Raw genomic sequence first — 20642 nt, forward strand, 5'->3', positions numbered from 1 at the left:
GAACGACAAGGACTTTGAGGACGTTCATTGTTTCCAGGTTAACTGGGTGGCCTTCATTCCTTTTCTGTCTTGGGATTTTGTGGAGACCATCCCACTGTTTTACTTCACATCCTCAAAGCAAATGCTTGGACTCACCATTCCATTGTCCCTTTAAACTAGGCTATTTCTCCATTTTCTTCTCCTTTTTTTGTGTGCCTCTGCTAAGTAGAACATGAAGCCCTTTGCTAAAGTTGTTAGCAGATTATGGCTGCATCCATTCGGGCATGATCTTGCATTCTAAATGCTCGACCACCACTCTATTTGTTTGCTTTTATCCATGCCAGTGTAGTTTCTCTCAAAGACAGATGGATTTGAGACTAGTGTACACGGTACTAAAGAAGTCCCCTTTCCCCCAGATTCATGCTTCTGGAAGTGATATCAAATGGACATGATCACCCTGGCTATACCTACTTAGGAAATGGAGGGAGTTACTGGAAAGCCATTTGCATGTCACAGTTTTGTAACTTGGCCAACAGAGATAACAATCTCTAACCTTTTCTCTGGAGAGGAAAGTCTTGAGGCTGGGGGAGAGCATAAATTTTTTGCACCCTTTTTCACTCATCAGTGCTACTTTTTTTCATGAAGATCATAACCGTAGGATAGAAAAATGAAAATCTCCAGCCAAGATCAATGCAGAATCCGTGCAGTAATGAGCAAAATATCAAAAGGACTGATATTCAAAAGGAAGACGACACCCCAAGGTAACAGCAGCAGTTCCATTGAAACTATTGGACAATTCCAGCTTTCTGAAGGGGAGAACAGGACTGGGCCTGCAGGCAGCTGTGCAGAGCAAACCCGATAAAGCTGCAGCTTCTCTCTCTTAGCTCCCTCAACCTCACACGTGCTCTATAAAGCACAATATAAGATCTCCCCTGCTGAGCTAATCTCTTAGAATATAACAGCCCTGCAGTTGTCTAAAGAAAAAGTGCCTCAGACAGGGCTCCACATCAGACTTGGTCCCTTTATGGCTCTTTCCCAACAGTAAGCCCACACGTGATCCTTCTGCTTTCATCTCTGGCTTCCAGGCAATCTTTTTTCTCTCTCAGCAAGGAGGCATCACTAACTCTTTCTTGGGCTCAAAACTACAGGGACTACTCCAACACTCCCTGAAAACAGGCTGCCTCTCATATCTCCCAGCAATCCAGGCTCCCAGCCACCAGATCAGTCAGATCTCCCTAGTCCTCCAAGTCCCATTAGTTAAGGAGAAAGCCAGGCACAGGTGAGAGCAGGGGCTTGAATCCCTTCAAAGCTTACATTTGCCCAAGATAAAATGCAGGGCTCTGGTAATACTTCCAGTAAGTTAAACACTGGAAAGTAGAATGGAATAACTCCAAGTTTATTTAGCTTTTTGAAATATTAACAATTTCTTGCCAGACATGTTGTAGATGCACAGCTCCCAGCAAGCAGTGAGATGTCTGCATCTTCTCTGCAAATCTGAGTCAAGTTCTGTCCTTGAATTTGGTGCACAAATGATTTTTATAAATTAAAAAACATATTTTCCTTTTTCCAATTTGAACACCTTAGAAAGTCAATGAGGGGGACACGGGCAAATAAAAATCTCACCACACAGTGTGAGGAACATAAGAATGAATATTAGATTATTGACAAAGTTGTTGTGCATGCCCTTTCGGGTTAAAAAAGAATAGACAAGCAGAATGAGAGAAGCTAGGAGCATACCAGTGTACCAAAATATTTTCATTTAGCTGAATTTATATAAAATAATTTGTTGGTTTTCCTTTCATTACTCTTAATTTCCTCTCAGTGACTGTTCATTTAAGCTGCTTCCATTCATGTAGTTTTGTTTATAAATCACAGACTCCTGGAAGGGTTTGGGTTGGAGAGGACCTTAAAGATTATCTAGTTTTACTTCTCCTACTGTGGCCAGGGGCACAAATAGGTTGTTTAAAGCCCTATCCAACACTTGCCAACACTGGCCCCGAGCACTTTAAAAATACATAGTGTCTGCGTTTGTTCTATCAAAAGCCACGTACATGTTAAAAGAAAGGCTGAATTGTACTTTCAGTTTAATTCCAAACGAGATCAGTAATTCTCTCCGGGGAGGCACTGCTGTCTTTCCCTGCTGGCGCAGATGTGGTTTTGCTGCAGCTCACCATGTCAGGAGCAGTGGTTACCAACAGGCGAAGGACTCCTGGCATGTTCTCGTTCTCTCTTATTTGCCATTTTCCCGAAGCCAATCACTGGGGATGGGTTACAAACTTTGCGATGTGAGAAGCGGTTTGGAGAGCCTCAGACGGTTCTGTGTTCAAATGCTGCCATCAAGCGGATAGACAGAGAAGGCAACTAATAGTGGGGGCATCGTTTTGAAAGGGGATGGAGAGAGGAAGAATAAAACAGTATTTTTGCCCCAAGCTTCATGTTACAAAAACGTTTTTGGTCAAATGAAAACTTCTCACTAAGTCTGGCTTATTCCCTCTTCTTTGTATTATATCACTTTCATATTTTAGCGTCTTTGAAGTTTCTCAGGCTTGACTTTGAGAGACCACGAAAATGTAAGAATGCTGCTCTGTGCCTGTAGAATTTGTCTCGATTGCTGTGGACAAGGATCACATTCTTCATTGTGCACCCATGGACTTCTCTGAGACCCTCAGATGATAGCTTCAGCACAGGTTCACCATCTCAAGGACCTACAGTGGAGTGAAATAGAAGAAAAATTATCATTTTGAGTTTTAGAGCTAATAATCAAAATTTATTAATTCAATTTTGCCTTCAAACCTCAGAGCAACAGTTCAGTTTAGATTCGAAACTGAAATATTTCCCTTTACATTGTCTTATTCCCCCCCTTGCAAAGTTTTAAAATAACCATATGTTCATCTCCTTCAGGAAAATTAAGAGAAACTTCAAAATATTACTTGATATTAAAAAGGGCAAAATCCCAGTGCATTTTCTGGGTTGCTCTCGTTTGATGGCCACAAAGATGCAACAAAGCTGCCCTGTCTTTGTGAACCTCAAATGCTGACTCTAATATGCGTTGAGCAACTACAAAAATTTTCTCTCAGGACACTTTCACCTAAGCCAGGCGTAACTGGCTATTTTCCTAGGCTGCGTGACATCCAGGAACACGGGATTTGTCCATGGCTCATTCACAAGAAATGCATAGTAAATGAGATGTGTTTTGGAAAATTCACAATGTATGTATAGTACATGTGCAATGATTTCATGTTCTCTGGATGCATATGCACGGAGTTCTGCCAGGAAAGTCCTGTATTTACAAAAACAAAAGGCGTCCTATATCTGTAGCAAATTGTTTTGCCCTTGAGGCTGTGATAGTAAATAAATTTGCCAAATTGGCAGATTTGAGAACTTGGAGAAGGAATGACATAGTTGTGAAAAGTCTTGTATTTGGGCAGTGCAAACTGTTGTTTTCAGGGATGGTTTGTACTTTTTCCTGCAGCCAGGTCCTTAACACTGCTTCAGTCTCAAAAGCTGAAGGTCTCCTTTAAATAGGAATACCCTGGTCCACCTGGATCTAAATATTTCTTTGAAAACAGAACTCAGGTTATCAACACAGAAGAGCAAATTATTTGGGCTTTTGTGAATATATCATAAACAGACGGTTTAGCACAACCAAATGGAATCCTTATTGATCCTAAGCACTGCATGTACTCTTGGTTTATGGACTAATACCAAGAATGGCAGTAAAAAGCAAAGCCATGTATGTATTCTCTATTCAGATATCCTTGTCCAGAATTCAGGGATTATTTCTTCCTACTTTCTACTTTTACAGCAGACAGACTTCTACCGCTCTATGGCTATGTAATATCCTGGCTCCCCCGAAAAAAACAAACCAACACCTTCCCCTCAAAACCTCCCACCAAAAAAACCCAAAACAAACAAACAAAAAAAACCCATACCAAAACAAAACAAAAAAAACTAACAAAAAAAAAAACCCCAAAAAACCAACAACAACCAATCCCCAAAACACATCCAAACAAACTCAAAAGAAACAAACCAAACTGAACCAGAAAAATATCCACGACCTGTCTCTAAAATCCAGGTACTTGTGAAACATTTATCTATTTATTTTTTTTTTAATTAACAGGAACAGAGGCTAAGATGTCTCAAAGGGAAGTGGTTAAAATAAAAATAATATAATAATATATTCACCATACCTTGGGACAAGGAGCTAATGCCCTTAACAAACTGTCCCACTGTCCCAACCCATCCCTCAGCCTAGTTGTCCTTATTTATTTTTTTGTTTACACAGGCAGTAAGACAGAGGTGAGTTTGAGTCTGAGACATCATTTTTTGCTTAAAGGAGAACATTCAGAAATCAAAAGGTGAGACATGGCAACATAGGTTGGTACCTAAGGCAACAGGTGTATCATAGATATGTTGTTCTCTGTCCCTTAATAAAAAATATGCAGCACTAACATAAAATTGAAGTGGTGTCACTGCTGTGTCTTCTCTTTGCTCTTATGTCAGTGTTTATGCACAATGCTTGTTTTAAATTTCTTGCTTTGGAGACCTGTTGCAGGCTATTGATCCATAACCTTTTTTATCATCTCAGTTCTCTGTGACTTATGTGGTGATAAGGCTTTGGAGCTATTCACTACACTAACAACACAGACATGAGAAACATACACGTTTAATTTTTTTCTGGAACAGAGAAGCTAAAGACAGCTTCTATTTTCTCCAGACTTTCATGTTTAATGTAACACTTTTTCCCTTTGGAGAAGGTAGCAGGACAATAGCAATTTTCTGTACTGTTTACTGGAACCACCAATGATAGGAAGGACACTGGAAGTTGAAATCTCTTTTTTTCCATGCTGAGCAAACAACCTTTTCTTCAAAAATGCTCTTCCATCTACATATGAAGAAATGCATTGTGATGGAGGAGTTACCAACTGGGTCACCATGGCCAAAAAAAGGGTGACAGTTTATAAATATGAATTATAATTTCCTAAATTTGTATGTTTAAAATACAAAGCTTTGTTACTTGTAGCCTTGTTCTGTCCCGGAGCAGACCAAGCTCTAAGAGATAAGTGAGCCTCTGCTCAAAAGTGTACAGGAAACTCAGCAGTTTAACCACTAATTCCTAGCAGATATCTAAAATTGTAACTAGTTTTGAATCAAAGCTGCAAGCTACCCCATGGAGTTATGCATATTTCTGATTAACTCCAAATTGACCCTAACATATTTCTAATTACATATTAGAATTATATGTTTAAAATACATTGGTTTAAAAGAAGTGTATTAACTCCTGTGACTCATGTTTCATGGCTTGAAATTCAACTCTGCTTACCTGGTTTTACATTCATCTGGGTTTTTAAGTCTTCTTCAAACTTCACTCTAACTGGCTGAAAAGTGCTGGGTTTGATGAATGTTTGTCTTTCCAATAGGAGCTTTGAGAAAGAGCATTTTCTTCCTTTAAAATTTTCATCCTGTTATCTAGAATTCAACACTTTCTTGGCAGTACCTGAATACTGTTTTTCCTCTCAGCACTACATTGAAATGCAGTGAAATGTGCAAATATTATTAGCAATACAGCAAACTTGCTATATACTCATGGCAATTAAGAGACATGTTAACAAAAAAAGCTGACTATAATGCCATGTATATGTTTTAAGGCTTTTATTTAATTGAGCAGCTGTTAATGGATTTGGGAATAGCATAGCTGTGAGACAGCTGAGAAAAAAATGCTAATTTTTCCTATCTAGGGTGGCTGGGGAAATAAATTGGTCGATAACTGCAGTTAAAGACACCTTTAGGCACTTCAGTCGGAAGTGATTAGTTTTCTTGTTTTGGTGGGTTTTTTTCCTGTTTGGTTGATTTCTTTTATTACAGGGACCAGTCAATGTCAGGCACGCCATTCAGGAAAGGAACCTGGGAGACCCAGGAGGGTCATGCCCCAGGGTGGGACAGACCCATGCCCTCACCCAAAGCTTGTAATGGGGCCCATTGGCAGTTCCAAACACAGCAAGTGATGAAACAGGTCCAGGGGCCATCCATGGGCTCCAGGCAGGAGCAAGAGCAGACAGGGTCAGAGGCAGGGCTGGAGAACAGGTCCAAAGGGTCCTTCCAGCAGATCTGGACCAACTGCAGGCACAGGTGGAGCCCAGCATGGCTACAGCACAGCTCAGACCAGAACCAGCAGCACTGGGCTGACCCAAAATGTACCTGTGGGCAGGAGCTGGGTGAGAGCCCCAGGTGAAGCTCCTCAGGGAGGTTAAGACTTAAAAATGCCCTCAGGCCCCTGACAATTTTAAGGCTTTCACAACCCTTTGCCTGTTTGCTGCTGCTGCTGCTTTTGATTCTTGAAAACCTTGTCCTCCCCTTGAAATGTGACAGAAAAAGCAGAAGTGAAGAATTAAAAGCAGCTGTCCTATTTCAGGTGACACATGACATCTTTTCATTTCTCCCCATGACACAGTCATGAAGGACACTTCACAGTCATGAAGCAGAGTTCTTTAAGGCGTATTTATAGAAAAGTCAGAGTCTGATCCTTTAAATCTCTACTAGGTCTCTAAAAAGAAAGACATTGAACACCTTTTTAACATTTTAAAATAGATAAATAGACCAATTTATAGATGCAGCATTTCAAGCAAGACCTTTAACCTGAAATTAATAACCCCAAGACCTCTAAGATTCTATAGAATCTCTCTTGTAAGCATGTAAAAATAGCAACACTGACTGAATAGGTGAGATATCAGAGTAGATTTTGTCCTGCTGGTTGCAATCTCTAAAGCCTTTATCAGCTATAGCAAAAGAATTCAATGTGGACACTTGTTGCAGACTTTGCTATAGATGAGGGTTGAGAAATAAATAAATAAACCAGTATAGCCCTTAACTGCTGTTTATTAAAAAAAAAGCATTACTGAGTAATTTGCAAGTACTGCTCTTGCCAAAGAAATAATGCACAAGACAAGAAAGTTGCAATACAGTTCCAGTGATAAGTTATTATTTTATTTTACAAAAAGTAGCTGCCTTGAAAGTAAATCAAAGTAACATTCCTTGCTCTTTAATCCCTTTTTTTTTTTTTCCTTTATTTTGGGGAATGAAAAAACCCTTAGCAACACAGATACATTACATTTCCTCATTGTCAGCACAATTTACAGCAAATAAACCCACAAACACTGAGGCCAACCACAGGCAATAAATTTTACATATTGCTATGAGAATTTGCAAGGTGCTGCTCAGCTCTCAAAGGCCTAGATTGCAGTGTAGTTCTTAGTATAATTAGTCAATTTGATCTTCTCTGGGAAGATAATATTAACTGAGAGGTTTTCTCCATTGTTAGACTTCAGAAAAAAGTTCTTTTTCTTGCGCAGGAGATGACTGTATTTGGCATTAGCAAGCCACATTTCACATTTTGAAAAAAAAACAATCCCAGTGGTACCCAAGACAACGAGGCATGTAAGCAAGCCCAGAACAACAAAACATATCACCTGGCTTCTACTCAGTAAGGGATCTGTGTTTTGGATTGTTTCTTTCACTGTTATTTTCAGGATTTCTTGTTGTTGATGCACTGATCTATGGTGAGCTTTTGCGGGTGGCTTGGAATTCTGCACGTGCTTTGTCTCCATATTCATTCCAGAGAGACTTGTGTTTTTGCTGGGATGTTTGCAGGTCATGCCAACAAATTCTGGTTTACAGATGCACTCAAAGCCTCCCTGGGGATGTTCACTGCAAGTCCCTCCATTCTCACACGGGCTGCTGGCACAGAATGTGACGCGGCTGCTGCAGAGCTTTCCTGTATAGCCATGGGGACAAGAACAGCTGAAACCCACACCAACATCTGTGCATGTCCCTCCATTCTCACACGGGTTGGATTCACAGTCATCTCGATCGATCTCACAGAAGTTGCCAGCAAAGCCAGAAGGGCACAGACAGGAAGCATGAGGTGCAAAACCATTGTCATCAACGCATGTTCCTCCATTCTGGCAGGGAGAACTAGGACAGATAACAAACACAAAGACACAACTGGAGTCCAATGAAAGAAACTATTAGGAAACACTTTATATAATAAAAAGAGCTGGTTTTCTTTAGAAGAGCCAATTCCAAATGCAAATCCACTAAAGTCAGTGAAGCTGAGTCAAGAATGAGTTTGTTCAACAGCTTTGTCAATACAGATTATAATATCTTCTGCTGACCCTTCAGGCAGGATTAGTACACCAGTACATAAATTCAACCCAAAGAGCTGTGAAGGGATTTTAAATTATTTCAAACATTTATTCAAATTAAGCTTCTCACTGTTTTTATATGCTTGGAGCTATTTAGCTGGGCAACTATTCAGACAAGAGACAACAAAGACATGAACAGCATGGCTGCTTCCTTTCTACCTGATTATTCCTAAAATTATCTATATATTGTATTGGCAGAAAAAAAACCACTGCCATAGCAGCTAGATGTAAAGCTGATTGTTTTTATTCTGCCTCTCTGGTGTTCTGTGACACAAAAAATTTAGAAGAAAACAGATACTTTCCTACAAATTGCTGTTCAGCCAAAATTTTTGAAAGACAAAACTACAATAAAAAATATCAATGAGAGAATATCAGCCTGGGCAAAGACACCTGTTATGTGAGGGCACGACCACAGGAAACCAAGTATTTCTGCAAACTCTTTAAGTACTTCCCAAATGGCACTATGTTTTAAGTGATGTAAATTAATGGAGTGATCTTTTCTATCTTTACAATGCAATTGTGCCTTACTGAGTGTAATGCCAAAAGATATGGCCACCCACTGACTGGCACAAATGTGTCAATCCAGGGGACCTATGCAAAGTGGACTTGGTCCCTTAGCTGTCCCTGCTGGCTGACAAGGGACAAACCCCACTTTCATGCCAGTTCTTCACCTACAAACAAAGCTTTTTAAACTTACCTTGCAAAAAACAAAAAATATTTGGCAAAGCTTAGGAGCAGCCTCTTTGACAACAAAACTTTTCTTAATACCTATGTATCCCTGAAGACACATCTGAAAGTTGAAAAGTCCAAGCTGTTATTTAAGGCCCCCTCACTTCCAGGGCAAAGTCCCAGGGGTAATGAACATCATAGATTCAGATGCAGACATTTCATATATGCAGCAGTCAGTAGCAACAGGCTGTTCAGGAATTCCATGGTGGGACACAGGGATTTAAGAGATCTGTTGATGTCTGACTGAGATGACTGTGAAAGAGATATAAACTCCTGACTACAAATGGTCCCTGATCACTGGTCTGAATAAGGCTGGGCTATTCACCACTGCTATGGGACTGCCCATGGTAGAGATTGCTCCAAGCACCTCTGGCTTCCATGGGGACTGAAACACTTGGTGGCCACATATCAGGAGAGACTGAACATTGTGGCACAGGACTCATCTGCCTGTTTGCTGCTGCTTCCACATTAACTGCTCTGATCTCTAGTACTGTTCTTCACTGCAAATGTTGGCTGGGAAAAAAAGCTACTAAAGGAGCATATTGGAAGTTTGGAAGCAACATCAGGAAAGCAGAATTGGTCTTGGACATGGCCATTGTTAGTAACAACTTGACATAAGGAACTTCAACACATTAACCAGCCACTATGTCTTTTTAAGAAAAATATGGAAATTGGAGTTGTACAGTCCTTGAGTGGTTATGGCCTTCCTGGAGAATCCAGCACCCTCCATCAGCTCTATGGGGCCCATGGAAAATTGGACAAGCTGGTTTGTATATGAAATTGTGTAGAAGTTTGGAACCCTCATGGCTGGGTGGAATCTCAGTACTTTCTAGGGAAATTGGAAGAAATTGCTGGAGAATGTAAGTATGAACTTTTCTCTGAATCTTTCAGAAATGTAAAATATTCAAATAAAAACAGTTAAGGAGAAAAATGCAGAAATTTGAAAATTTTTCTTTATTTATTACTAACAGAATTGCATTTGTCTAATTTAAATATGTTTAAATAAGTAAAGCTGTAATATTAATTTCCTTGAATAAATTACGTTACTTTGCATTTTTGGCATTTAACACAACAAGGTGTAATACATAAAGGGGTAGTTGTGGAAAACATGTCCATACTACTTCTTTGCTTCCCAGATAGTCTGTTTTCTTTTAGAAAGTACCACTCACTGCTCTGCTTCAAAGCAAAACCTCAAAACATCACACAGAGGCCACTAACGCAGATACATGTTAACAGGCTAGAATAAACACTTTGATTTGTGAATTGTCTTCGTTCCATCTGTGAATATTAACTAAGGAGCCAGCAGTGATGCTCAGTAATGTCAACACTGTTAGCATTACCAGTGAGGTAGAGAGGAACTGAGAGGAAGTGAGATGTGACTGAAATGACACCATCTGATGCGGTCTCTTTCTAGGATGTGGGATGCACTCTCTGATGGACGGTGAATTGTTAGCAGACATGGAGTGCTTATGCTGACAACAGTTGTCTTTTTGAACTAAATGCAGATTTGCAAAGCCTGCTGCTCATTTTCCTGAAAAAGACAGCTTCCTAGAGAAAAAGAATTGCTGTTTCAAGTATGTTCCTTTCTTGAGAAAAAATGTTCATGATTTCCAGAGTAATTCATCAGCGTTCAGTTCAAAAAAACAGAGTACCAACATAAAAAAGTAGTTTCAGCAATTTAAAACCATGAAGGGTTTAAGGAAGTATCTGGAACTAATCTGGATTATTTTGTTGATGCTGTATTTTTGGAACTCACCTGTTTTTTGGGATAGATAGAATATATGTCCTCATTGAATTACTGAAATATTTGCTCTACAGATGACAAGAAGAAAAACCTATTTACATCCCCCATATTTGGCAAGTAGCTTGGATGTGATTCATGGCTCTTCCAAGGAACTTAAATTTCCTCATTGTCAATGGAAAAAAATAGGCAAATCAGAGTAGCTATTTTAGAGGGTGAAAGTAAACCCAGACAGAACTGTGTGAGTGTCCCCCAACTAAAAGCAATGGCAAAAAAATTCTACTGACATGAAGTTGTGAAAGAATGGCAATTCTTGCCAGATGGAGTGCAAGGTATTAATGCTCCTTACACGTAAATCTACACGTCTTCAGGAAGATTCAGTCATTAAGTAGATCTGAATATTCATAAATATCTATCACTGAGCAAAAAGACAACCAGAGGGTACCAATATAGAGCTAGAGAGCAAGAAGGCAATCTCATAAAAGAAAACTGTGATTTTAGGGTGATAGTTTTACCAAGTTTGTGTGCACCAGCTGTCCTAGGTTACAATATAGATGTATTTAGTATTCTATTACCACCAGCTGTGGGGCATTGGCTGTTATCTCCTGCTATGACTCACCCCTGATAACAGTCAATAGGCCATCAAGAACCAACCCCATGACCCATGGACTTATCCTATTGTGAGATGCTCTGCCCAGGAGGGAGGAGCCAAGCATTCCCAACTGGATATAACCTGGGCTTTGGAACTCCATAAGGGAGACTCTGTCTACTGGATTCCCAGAGGACAAGAACTACCACAGGACCTTCAGTAGGAGACCAGACCTTCCACAGGATCACTGCTTCAAATGAACTACTTCATTTGGACTGCTACCACCACCCTAACAGGGTGTCAGGTTGTATCTGACTTAGTCAGTGTTTTTATCTTGTATTATTGCACTTATTTTTAATTTTCCTATTAAGTTTATAATCCTGACTTGCAGTCTCCCACTGGTTTGTTTTCAAACTAACACAACCAGAAAGGCATTCTGTATGTTTATGGGATCAGAACTCTGATGAGCTAGAAGACTGCAGATGGTTCTAGATTTCAACAGAAACACCAATTCACATTTTCTCTAACATTGAAAGGTCTTCCTTTTTTCAAGCAATTCTACCAGTGACTTTGAAAGTTCTTTAGTCTGTGCCTATTGCCTCTTGCCCTTTCACTGGGCACTTCTGTAAGTCTGGCTCTGTCGCCTTTGCTTCCTCCCATCAGGTACTCATAACTAAATGACCCAGCTCTCAGTATCTCTTTACAGGAGAGATGTTCCCATCCCTTAATCCTTTCCATGGCCCTTTACTGGACTCACTGCAGTATGGCTGTGTCTTTTTTATATTGGGTAGCCCAGAATTGAACCCAGAACTCGAGATGTGTCTCACCAAGACACGGCAGAGGGGAAGGATCATCTCCCTCAACCTACTGGCACTGCTGCTCTTAATGTCCCATTTCTTTTAAGGAACAGAGAGCAATGGTCTCTGTGTTCTGATGGAAGTGAGATTGTCTCCTCTAGTTAACTATGGATGTGTCACTATATGTTGGTTAAGAAAAAGGACAGACTGGTGGACTAGAACTAGGACTAGTGCACAGACTAGGACTTTTTGTGCAGACAGTTTTTGTGCTAACTACTCTTCTTATTAGGCTTTGTATAAGTTATCCCTCTCTAGAGGTGAGAACACAGGATGGGAGTCACTTCAAGTTTGTTTACAAAAATCATGAGAAGGCATAAATTCACCGCAATAAAATGTGCAAATTAGCACTTCTAGTACTCAAATTGTGTACATAAACTCACAGAGATAATCTGTAAGTCTTTACAATATTAACAGAACAGATTTGTAAAGTTTGATAATATCAGCAACTATCAGAAGCGTTATGTATTTTAGCACAGCGATATTTCCACTTAGCAAAGAATTCTGAATAATAGAAGTGTAGACTTTAAATTCATGTCAGAAATCAATATTTACCCATTAATTATGCATGGTCCTTTCTTGAGATGGCAGTTTTTTCCTGTAAATCCCTCAGCACATAGACAAATATATCCTCCATCACCAGTCTCTATGCATGTTGAATTATTGGTGCAGGGCTTTGCAGAACATGGGTGAATATCTGTTAAAAAAAATGAACAGGGCTCAATTAATCTGATGAGAAAAAGTTGGTAAATGGTATATGATACGTCAAATAAAATATGGCTTTAAAAATCCTTCATCCTGCATTTTATAAATTCTGGTCGATTCCCCCTTTTGTTAAAATGGAGTTCAGATTGTTCAATATCAAGCAATGCAAGCAATATCAGTTTATTTCTCTCTTTCTAGCTCCTGCTACCAAAATGTGTTTGAATTGCCCCATTCTATAAATAAGTAATATTAGAAATAAAATATTAGTACGGGAGAAAGAACTTGAACAAAGACTAGCCATACTTTCACAGTCTTGGCTTCTCCATGAGTAGAATTCTGATAAAGCAATCAGGCACTGGGAATTCTCCCTGCTCCCTGCCCAAATCATTATGTGCTTATGAACAAATGTTTCATAAAAACAGAGATCAGCAAGTTACAAAATTCTGTTAAAATTTCATATTTTGGCTGGTCTACATTAAACACTTACATAACTGTACCAGAAGACAGAGTTGTATGACATCTGGACCCAAAGTCACACATCTCATTTTCTTTGCAATTGCCCTGCTGAGCCACTTTCCACTCAAATGATTACTGAATATTTAAAATAATTAAAACTAAATAAACAAACAAGTGCATATTTTAGACAGCTAATGCAGCAGCTGCAGAAAAGTGCTGACTGGAAGGTATCTGATGCCTCACATACACATATACACACTTTCTAAGAAGATTAAAAGGGAATTAAGGGCACTTATATTTTACTTCCCACAGCATAACATGAAATTTAGATGATAACATGAGGTACTGCAAAATTTTAACCACAGCAAAACAACAGCCTTAGTTTTCAAATACAATCTTCCCTAGAGAAAAAGTTCTATTTCCTAATGTATTAGCCTGTTCTCATTGCAAGATAATAACTTGGCATGCACAGTGAGTGTAAGCTCCAATTTTCACAAGGACCAATATCATCTTGAATATTTTATGGAGCAGAGTTGTTTGACAGCTATTTTCACAGACTTTAAAGGCAGCTAATAAAGCATGTACTTTGATGGAGGAGAAAACATGATCTTTGCAGGAGCATGGAAACTCTCTGAAATATATATATATGAATAGGTATGTGTACATATATACAAACATTACTGTCAATAATTTATGTCAGATATTTAACTTTAAAACAGATCTTAAAAGGGGGGTTCTTTTAAAACATAATAATAAAAAGCCTCAATTAGCCCATTTTCTCTATTTTTCTTTATTTTACCTCTCAGAAGGCCAACAACCAAGTGGCACCTGAGATGAAAACTCAAAAACAGGCTGTTACATTTACAAAATATTATGAATGGCCTCAAGCACATTAGCCATAAATTAATTGTTGCATCAGACTAAATTGTCATGCTGCAGTACATGAAGCAATCACTGAGTGTTTTTATGAAGAAGACACACTCAGTAGTAGTTTGTCACAGCAGAATTTTTAGCCCTATCTCATGCATTCATAGTACAGGTGCTAGAGACTCCATCTGCACTCTCTGATGATAGTTTACCAAAATATGCCCTTGGCAAAGTAGTCCAGTGACAAGTAAGATAATTTACTCCCAGCTCAAATTGTATGTTGGATTTTTACCCAGATTGAGGCCAGGATTCCAATAAGAGGTCATGGACCTGCTGACATGACTGTGTCAGCCAGGGATGACAAGATGACAGATATGATTTAGTTAGGTGGATCAAATATTCTGACTGGGCTGTCATTTTTTCCTGGAAACAAACTGACTAAATTGATTTTTCCCTTTGTTATGGTAGTGTTTGATGTGTTTCCTGTACTGTGCAGTGTTTATCAGCAGCACAGGGAAGCTCTGCTGTGCAGCCTGGTTCCAGGAGTTCACATACCATTTCAAGGCTGTGTTTCCACAAGATAAGAAGATGCCATGGCATCATGACTCAGTGGGACAGGTTCTAATGCAAAGAGGTTAACCAGCAGTGTTAACACCAAGACCAACTCACAGATGTCTTTCTTCAAGTGCCTTGCCTGTCCATGTGATTGCAATAATTGTCATAAATGGTTCTGCCCTACGTTTACAGTGGATCAAGCCCAACCCATAACCTCCATGTCTCTAAATTACTAGGAAGGTCATCCTTGACCTGAACTGAGAACCAGGCTGCCCATGTTAAAAATAGCTACACAATCAGAGACATTAGCAAACCAGTTGGTGATCTAAAACTAGCCCAGAAAGGAACTTCCCTGATCAAAGCCAAGGAGATCACACACTACCTTTTCTACAAAACAGAAGAAAAGAGGTATCATTGCCAATCCAAATCATCTTTTTTCCTCCCATGCCTAGCAAGCACATAAACTGCTGAAACTATCTCTATTTTACAAATATTTCAGTTGTTTGTAGAGGCCAATGAACTTCAGACCCTCCCACAATTTTCCCTTCTAGGTTTTTCCTTCCTTTGGTTTTTCTTCCCTTTCCTTTCCTTTCCTTCCTTTCCTGGCTAGAACAGGTCTTTCCCATGAGAACTTCTTCTGTGTTTTATAAACAAAGATAAGGTTTGGATGTTGTTGTTACAGTGTCTCGAGATTTGGACAGTTCAGGCCTGGCCAATCAGGCCTACGGGGAGGTTTCTGGCTGACCAATCTGGGTGACCTCTGAAAAGTCTATATAAGCTGAAATCAAAATAATAAAGCTCTCTTTTCTATGCCACGCTGAGAATTCGGGGATTTCTTCTCTGCTAGTGGCTCAACAGCGACACTTCCTGTTTCCTACCTGATCAAATATCATTTAATGATACTTGTAAATTAATTGTAGCTGCCTCTAATGACTTTATACAGCCAGGAAACTGACACCAGCTTCTGGCAAAGGATGATGAGATCAGGGGCTGAGCAATTAACCCATTTGAGGTCTCAGTGCTTTAATGGGTCAGGATAACAATTTATAGCAACTTTCCAGTAGAAAGAAGAGGAGGAGGAGCATCTTTCTCTTGACCTCTTATGGCAAAACAATGCATTTAGAGTGGGTAAAACCACTAAAATGAAAGACTATCATAATGAAAACATAACATTGCTGTAGATTAAAAGATAGTTATGTCCTTATGGCTAAAAATTCTTGGCAGCTCTTCATGGGGATCTAGATTCAACTGGCAACAAAGACTCTGAGTGTTGAGACAAATAATAGTATCTGCATTCAAGCAAGGGATACCCTTTTTAGTATTATAGGACTATCTGAATGCATATGTGTTAAATTAACAGTTTTTCTTAAAGGTGGGGGTTCAATTTTCAATGCATTCTTTTGCATCCTTAGTAGCAGTTGCAAGAGGGAAGCATTGCAAGGTTCAGAATTGCAAAGATTTATTTGTACTAAGAAATTCAGCTATGCAACTAAAGCTTTTAGAAGTAGCTGTGAAGATGCTACCTTTAAAAATGTCATCTACTGTATTCAGTTTTAAGCAACAGAACTGAGCCTCCTAAGGTGGCAGAGTGGGGATTGTTCTGTGTAGCTTTAGAAATCTGTGACTATAGATCAGAGAAGGACTCATTTCTCCTCATCAACTGTAATGAGAATCTAGGTGTCTGTCTCAGGTACGAACACACATGTGAGATGTGTCCAGAATATCTGAGAGTTTATATTCCCATCTGCACCACAGATGTCACCACTGCAACCAGAGCTCCTGCAAACATCCCAGGACTGACTTTAGGAAGCCTCTCTGTGCTCATGTGAGCAGTCAGGGAGTGCAGGCTGCAAAACCTGTTGAAAAGGTAGATGAGTTCCTGGGAACCTTGCACCAAACTCCATGTCACTGCAAGGAGGTGACTACCTAAAATCTGATTATTTGAGTCATCTTGAAAGTCTTATGCAGCTCAAACTATCATCAGTCTCCACTTTGGCTATGCATTTGAGCGCTCAAGCATGCTCTATAAGCCATATAACAATAAAAGCCTGAAAAGCATTAAGAGAAAATGAGGCCCTGGACACCTGTCCTCTCACAGCTGCAGCTATGTGGGCTGAACTGGTGCATATTCCTGAATGCTCATGTGGTTTCCATCCCCTCTGATCTCTGACTGAACATTTGCCTGTGTCAGCCAAAATACACCATCTCAACAAAGGCCAATTTTTCAGCTTGCTTATGCTAAGCTGGCTTGTTCTGACTGGCAAAGGGTGAGAGAGTGCACACAGAGCTGTGCTTACCCCTCAGATCTGAGGGGGAAGTGGCAGCCTTTTCAGGCAGACCTTTTTCTCAGTTATAGTAATGTTGCTTCACTGAATCATCACTGGGTTAAATGAAGGAAAATATAAGCACAATGTTTTCCTTTCAATATATAGATATACATACATATATATGTGTATATATATATATAAATGTGCTACATAAATATTTAAAATAATTCAATATATACAAGACAACTTGCAATTTGATTAGAAGGGCTTACATGACAAAAAGTGAGCAGTTGTTTGTTGGCCTTGTCCATGGTAATCAATGTTTAAAATGAATGAGTTTACACTTTGCTCACACATATGCCCAATTACAAAAGATACTTCATTGCTTCTGCCTAAATTATTATACAAGTCAGAGGTTTATGTGCCGCTGCCCAGAACCTCATTATCTGGAGCTAACATTCGGTATTTTAAAATCAGTTCTCCAGAAGGACTTTGCATGTCTCCAGCACCAGATGGGGCTGCTTCCCCTCACTTGCTCAAGGAGAGAAAAGGATGTGCAAACCTATGTCACAGAGGCTGCCAACCCAACCCTCCTCACAGATGCACTGCCAGGGCTTGGCACAGCTGCCGTGCAAACACCCAGGGAAAGGAACACACTGATTACAAAGTGCACCCTGCCAGCCAGGTTGGCACCTGAAAGAGATAAAAGACAAGACAGAAACATGGTTTATTTTTAATAAACATAATTACAAGGATGCCCCCCTTTTTGAGGCACAACAAATAAACTTTTGTATCCCAAATTGTATATTTGAACAATTTGAATTATTTGAACAAAAGCATACCAGCAGTGCTTCTGGGATACTAGAAGCAGTTTATGTGAAGAAAACCATTACATTCAGTGAGGGGAAAAAAAAAAAGCTAATCAATGCAAATACTTCATACTGGAAAAAGTAAACAGGTATCTAGACATCCATGCTCTATGATTCCAGTTACTGTGTCCTAATAGAGTGCTGTTTCATTACAGTTCCATATTTTCAGAAGCCAAGCCGTTTCCTTTTCTATCAGTTTTATCAGGAGTATGAATTACTGAAGCTGTCCACTCCTGTGCTAATACCCATGTCTGACAGATCTTTTTACCTGCATTCACTGGGATATTCACAGAATCCATTCTCTGGATGGCAGCCAGCTTTACAGTTCACGCCTGGAAGAAGAGATTTATAACATCAAACCAGAAAAATCAGCACAAAATCCCTTGCCTCATGTCCTATACACATTACTGATGTTTTAAAAAAACCCACACTGCAAAATGTCCAGTTTCTTTTTTCTTCAAACACATTTTTGCAACATGAAATTTTAAATTAACCCAATCTGGAACATGTCATAGAGTGTTCCTATAGGGCAAGTGAAATGACATAAAGGATTAATCACAAAAGAATACAAAGTCACTTTAGCACACGCAAAGTGTATGTAATATCTCTATACAGTGTTTTAAAAGCGTAATGTCAGAACAGATTCATGGATGTCGTTTCACGACATGCCACTCCAAATGCATTGTTTCAGAACTACTTGAAATGCAAAAGTACTTTTAGTCAGAAAAGAAATTCCATTTAACACAACTTACACTAAAAGCGTTGCATTCATTTCAAACCTACATCGGATGAAAATAACAATTTTCATTAAACCATGCACAAGCAAAGTAATTTAAGGAGAAGAGATCTCAGCGGCAGTTTTTGTTCCGTTTGTTTAAGTATTTGCACCAAGCAATGCTACCCCGAAGCATCCCCGCTGCTGACACCCTCCGCCAATGGCAGGGGAAACGCGCTCCGTCCGCGGCCAGGGAAAAGCCTCCCGAAAGCAGCAGCATCTCTGGCTGATGGGGAAGCCTTTGCCACCGCGGCACTCCGGGAGGGCTCCCCGCATCGCCGCTGCCCGCCCGGCCCCGGCAAACTCCCGAAACTTTCCCAAGTCGCCTCCCGTCCCTGCGCGACGCTTCCCGCGGAGCAGCCTTACCTGGGGCGGCGGGCAGCACCAGCGGCAGCAGGCAGCAGCAGCCCAGGATGCCGGCGGCGCGCAGCCCCATGGCCGGGCCGGCCGCTCCCCGGGAGCCGCGGGGCGGGAGCGAGGAGGGACGGAGGGCGGGGAGGGCTGCCCGCCTTCCCCCGCGGGCGGGGAGATGCCCACAGAGCCGGGCAGCCCCGGGCGACGCCGCCGCTGCGAGCCCCGAGCTGCGCCGGTGGGCAGAGGAGCCGCTCACCTCCCGCACCTCTCGCACCTCCAGCAGCTCCTGCAGCTCCTGCAGCTCGGCTCCTGCCGCGGGCGAGGGGAGGAATCCTGTCAGGGAGCGGGAGAAGAGAGGTGTGGGGCGAGGGGGAGTGTTAAGCACGCCTCTGGTCTCCTTAAAACTTAAGTCTGGCTGTCCGCAAAGAGCTCGTCTGGGGCTTTGTCTTCAGAAATCTAAAGAATTCTGTCATCCCCATCGGAGCTCCAACTCTTTCAGGGAAGACCCAGCGAAGGCAAGGAAAGTAAAATACTGTTATGTTTCTGAGGCTTGAGAATTCGAAAAAGACGCCACTAAAATGTCCCAGATGATACCTATAGCACTCACGGAACAGATCAATAAAAAGCACCGCTTTTACCACGAGGCAATTTAAATCCTGCATTTTATTCTGTGACTGTACGTTTCTCTTTCATATCTCTTTAGTCTTCCTTTGTGCTGTCCCTTAAGGAAATAGATCGGCTATTTCTTATTCCTTGTCTTCCTCTTCTTCATTGTTTTCCTCTTTTAAAGAAGTTCTGCCTAGTTTTTGGGATTCCTGAGGGACCTGTTTGTTGCCTGCTGATGCAGTGCTTTCTTCCACCAGACTTCCTTTACTAATTTGTCTGCCTTTATGTGAAGCAACTAGAGATCCTTATACTATGGTGAGAAAACAACACAGGTGTCTGCTTTTCCTGTAGAATTACAATGGGCTAATTCAAGATTACCTGCCTGAAAATGCACACATTAGCTTCAGATAGTCCATGTAGAGGTATTTCAAGACAATGATGTCACATCGGTTGAAAATGTTTGCTGCTAGCAATTCAGCCTTTTAGTTTTAACCAAGAATGGAGGAAGTGAAGGACAGAAAGAGTAGAAAATGAGGGTTGGGTTAAAAGAGAACACTCAGGAGTGAGGTGTGAGAGGCAGACACTGCTTCTTCAAAGCTCTCCAGAGGTTTTGGTATCTGAGATAAGCTGTCCCTGTCTGACTCTAGAGGCACAGATTGCCTCCATGTCTTTTCTGCTTGCCTTGCTTTCCTTCTACTACTGAAACATTGCTTACTGTTTTGAAAAGGTTACTTTTCCTCACAGCTTTTGCTGCAGCTCACCAGACGAAGCCTTGCTGGGGTATTTTCCATGACACCCTAGAGAATGTGGGGTGGTAATGATGACTACTTAATCCTTTTCTCCGCCCGTCGGTGAGCCTGTGCTTTTGTAGGGTAAATATTAGCAGCTCTTTGTCAGTCTGTTCACTTTGTTTTTATTCTTAGTTATTTGTTCACACTCGGGTTGTGATAGGCCCAAGTTTGCTTATTCTTCCCTTAGGTGGTAAATTGTCTGTTTGCTGATGTAGAAGCCCTGCTATATAAGACCTTTTTTGCATTTTTGGACCAAGAGATAACCAGAGCAGTTAAAAGGGTTCCAATCATTCTGGGATTTCAG

The 20642-nt window shown here is 40.6% G+C and overlaps 1 protein-coding gene across 1 annotated transcript; it reads right to left on the bottom strand.

Moving 5' to 3' along the window:
- Nucleotides 1–6839: 6839 nt before the first annotated feature.
- Nucleotides 6840–19286, bottom strand: DLK1 (delta like non-canonical Notch ligand 1). Its single transcript, XM_085061365.1, has 5 exons — nucleotides 18954–19286; nucleotides 18081–18144; nucleotides 17506–17636; nucleotides 12649–12790; nucleotides 6840–7950 (listed from the first exon to the last, which is right to left on the bottom strand). The coding sequence occupies exons 1-5, from the start codon at nucleotides 19021–19023 to the stop codon at nucleotides 7209–7211; spliced, it is 1149 nt and encodes a 382-aa protein (XP_084917491.1). The 5' UTR covers nucleotides 19024–19286; the 3' UTR covers nucleotides 6840–7208.
- Between the last annotated feature and the right edge of the window lie 1356 nt (nucleotides 19287–20642).

This window comes from Lichenostomus cassidix, chromosome 5, assembly GCF_008360975.1.
Source record: "Lichenostomus cassidix isolate B80296 chromosome 5, HeHo_3.0, whole genome shotgun sequence".
Classification (NCBI taxonomy): domain Eukaryota; kingdom Metazoa; phylum Chordata; class Aves; order Passeriformes; family Meliphagidae; genus Lichenostomus; species Lichenostomus cassidix.

What these genes read in the sequence shown, in the direction of transcription:
- DLK1 (XM_085061365.1), bottom strand. Translation starts at nt 19,023, where the DNA reads ATGGGGCTGCGCGCCGCCGGCATCCTGGGCTGCTGCTGCCTGCTGCCG. An exon ending in GAATATCCCAGTGAATGCAG is followed by an intron (nt 17,637 to 18,080) that starts GTAAAAAGATCT and finishes TATCTCTTTCAG; the next exon opens with GTGCCAACCTGGCTGGCAGG. An exon ending in GGACCATGCATAATTAATGG is followed by an intron (nt 7,951 to 12,648) that starts GTAAATATTGAT and finishes TATCTGTCCTAG; the next exon opens with TTCTCCCTGCCAGAATGGAG.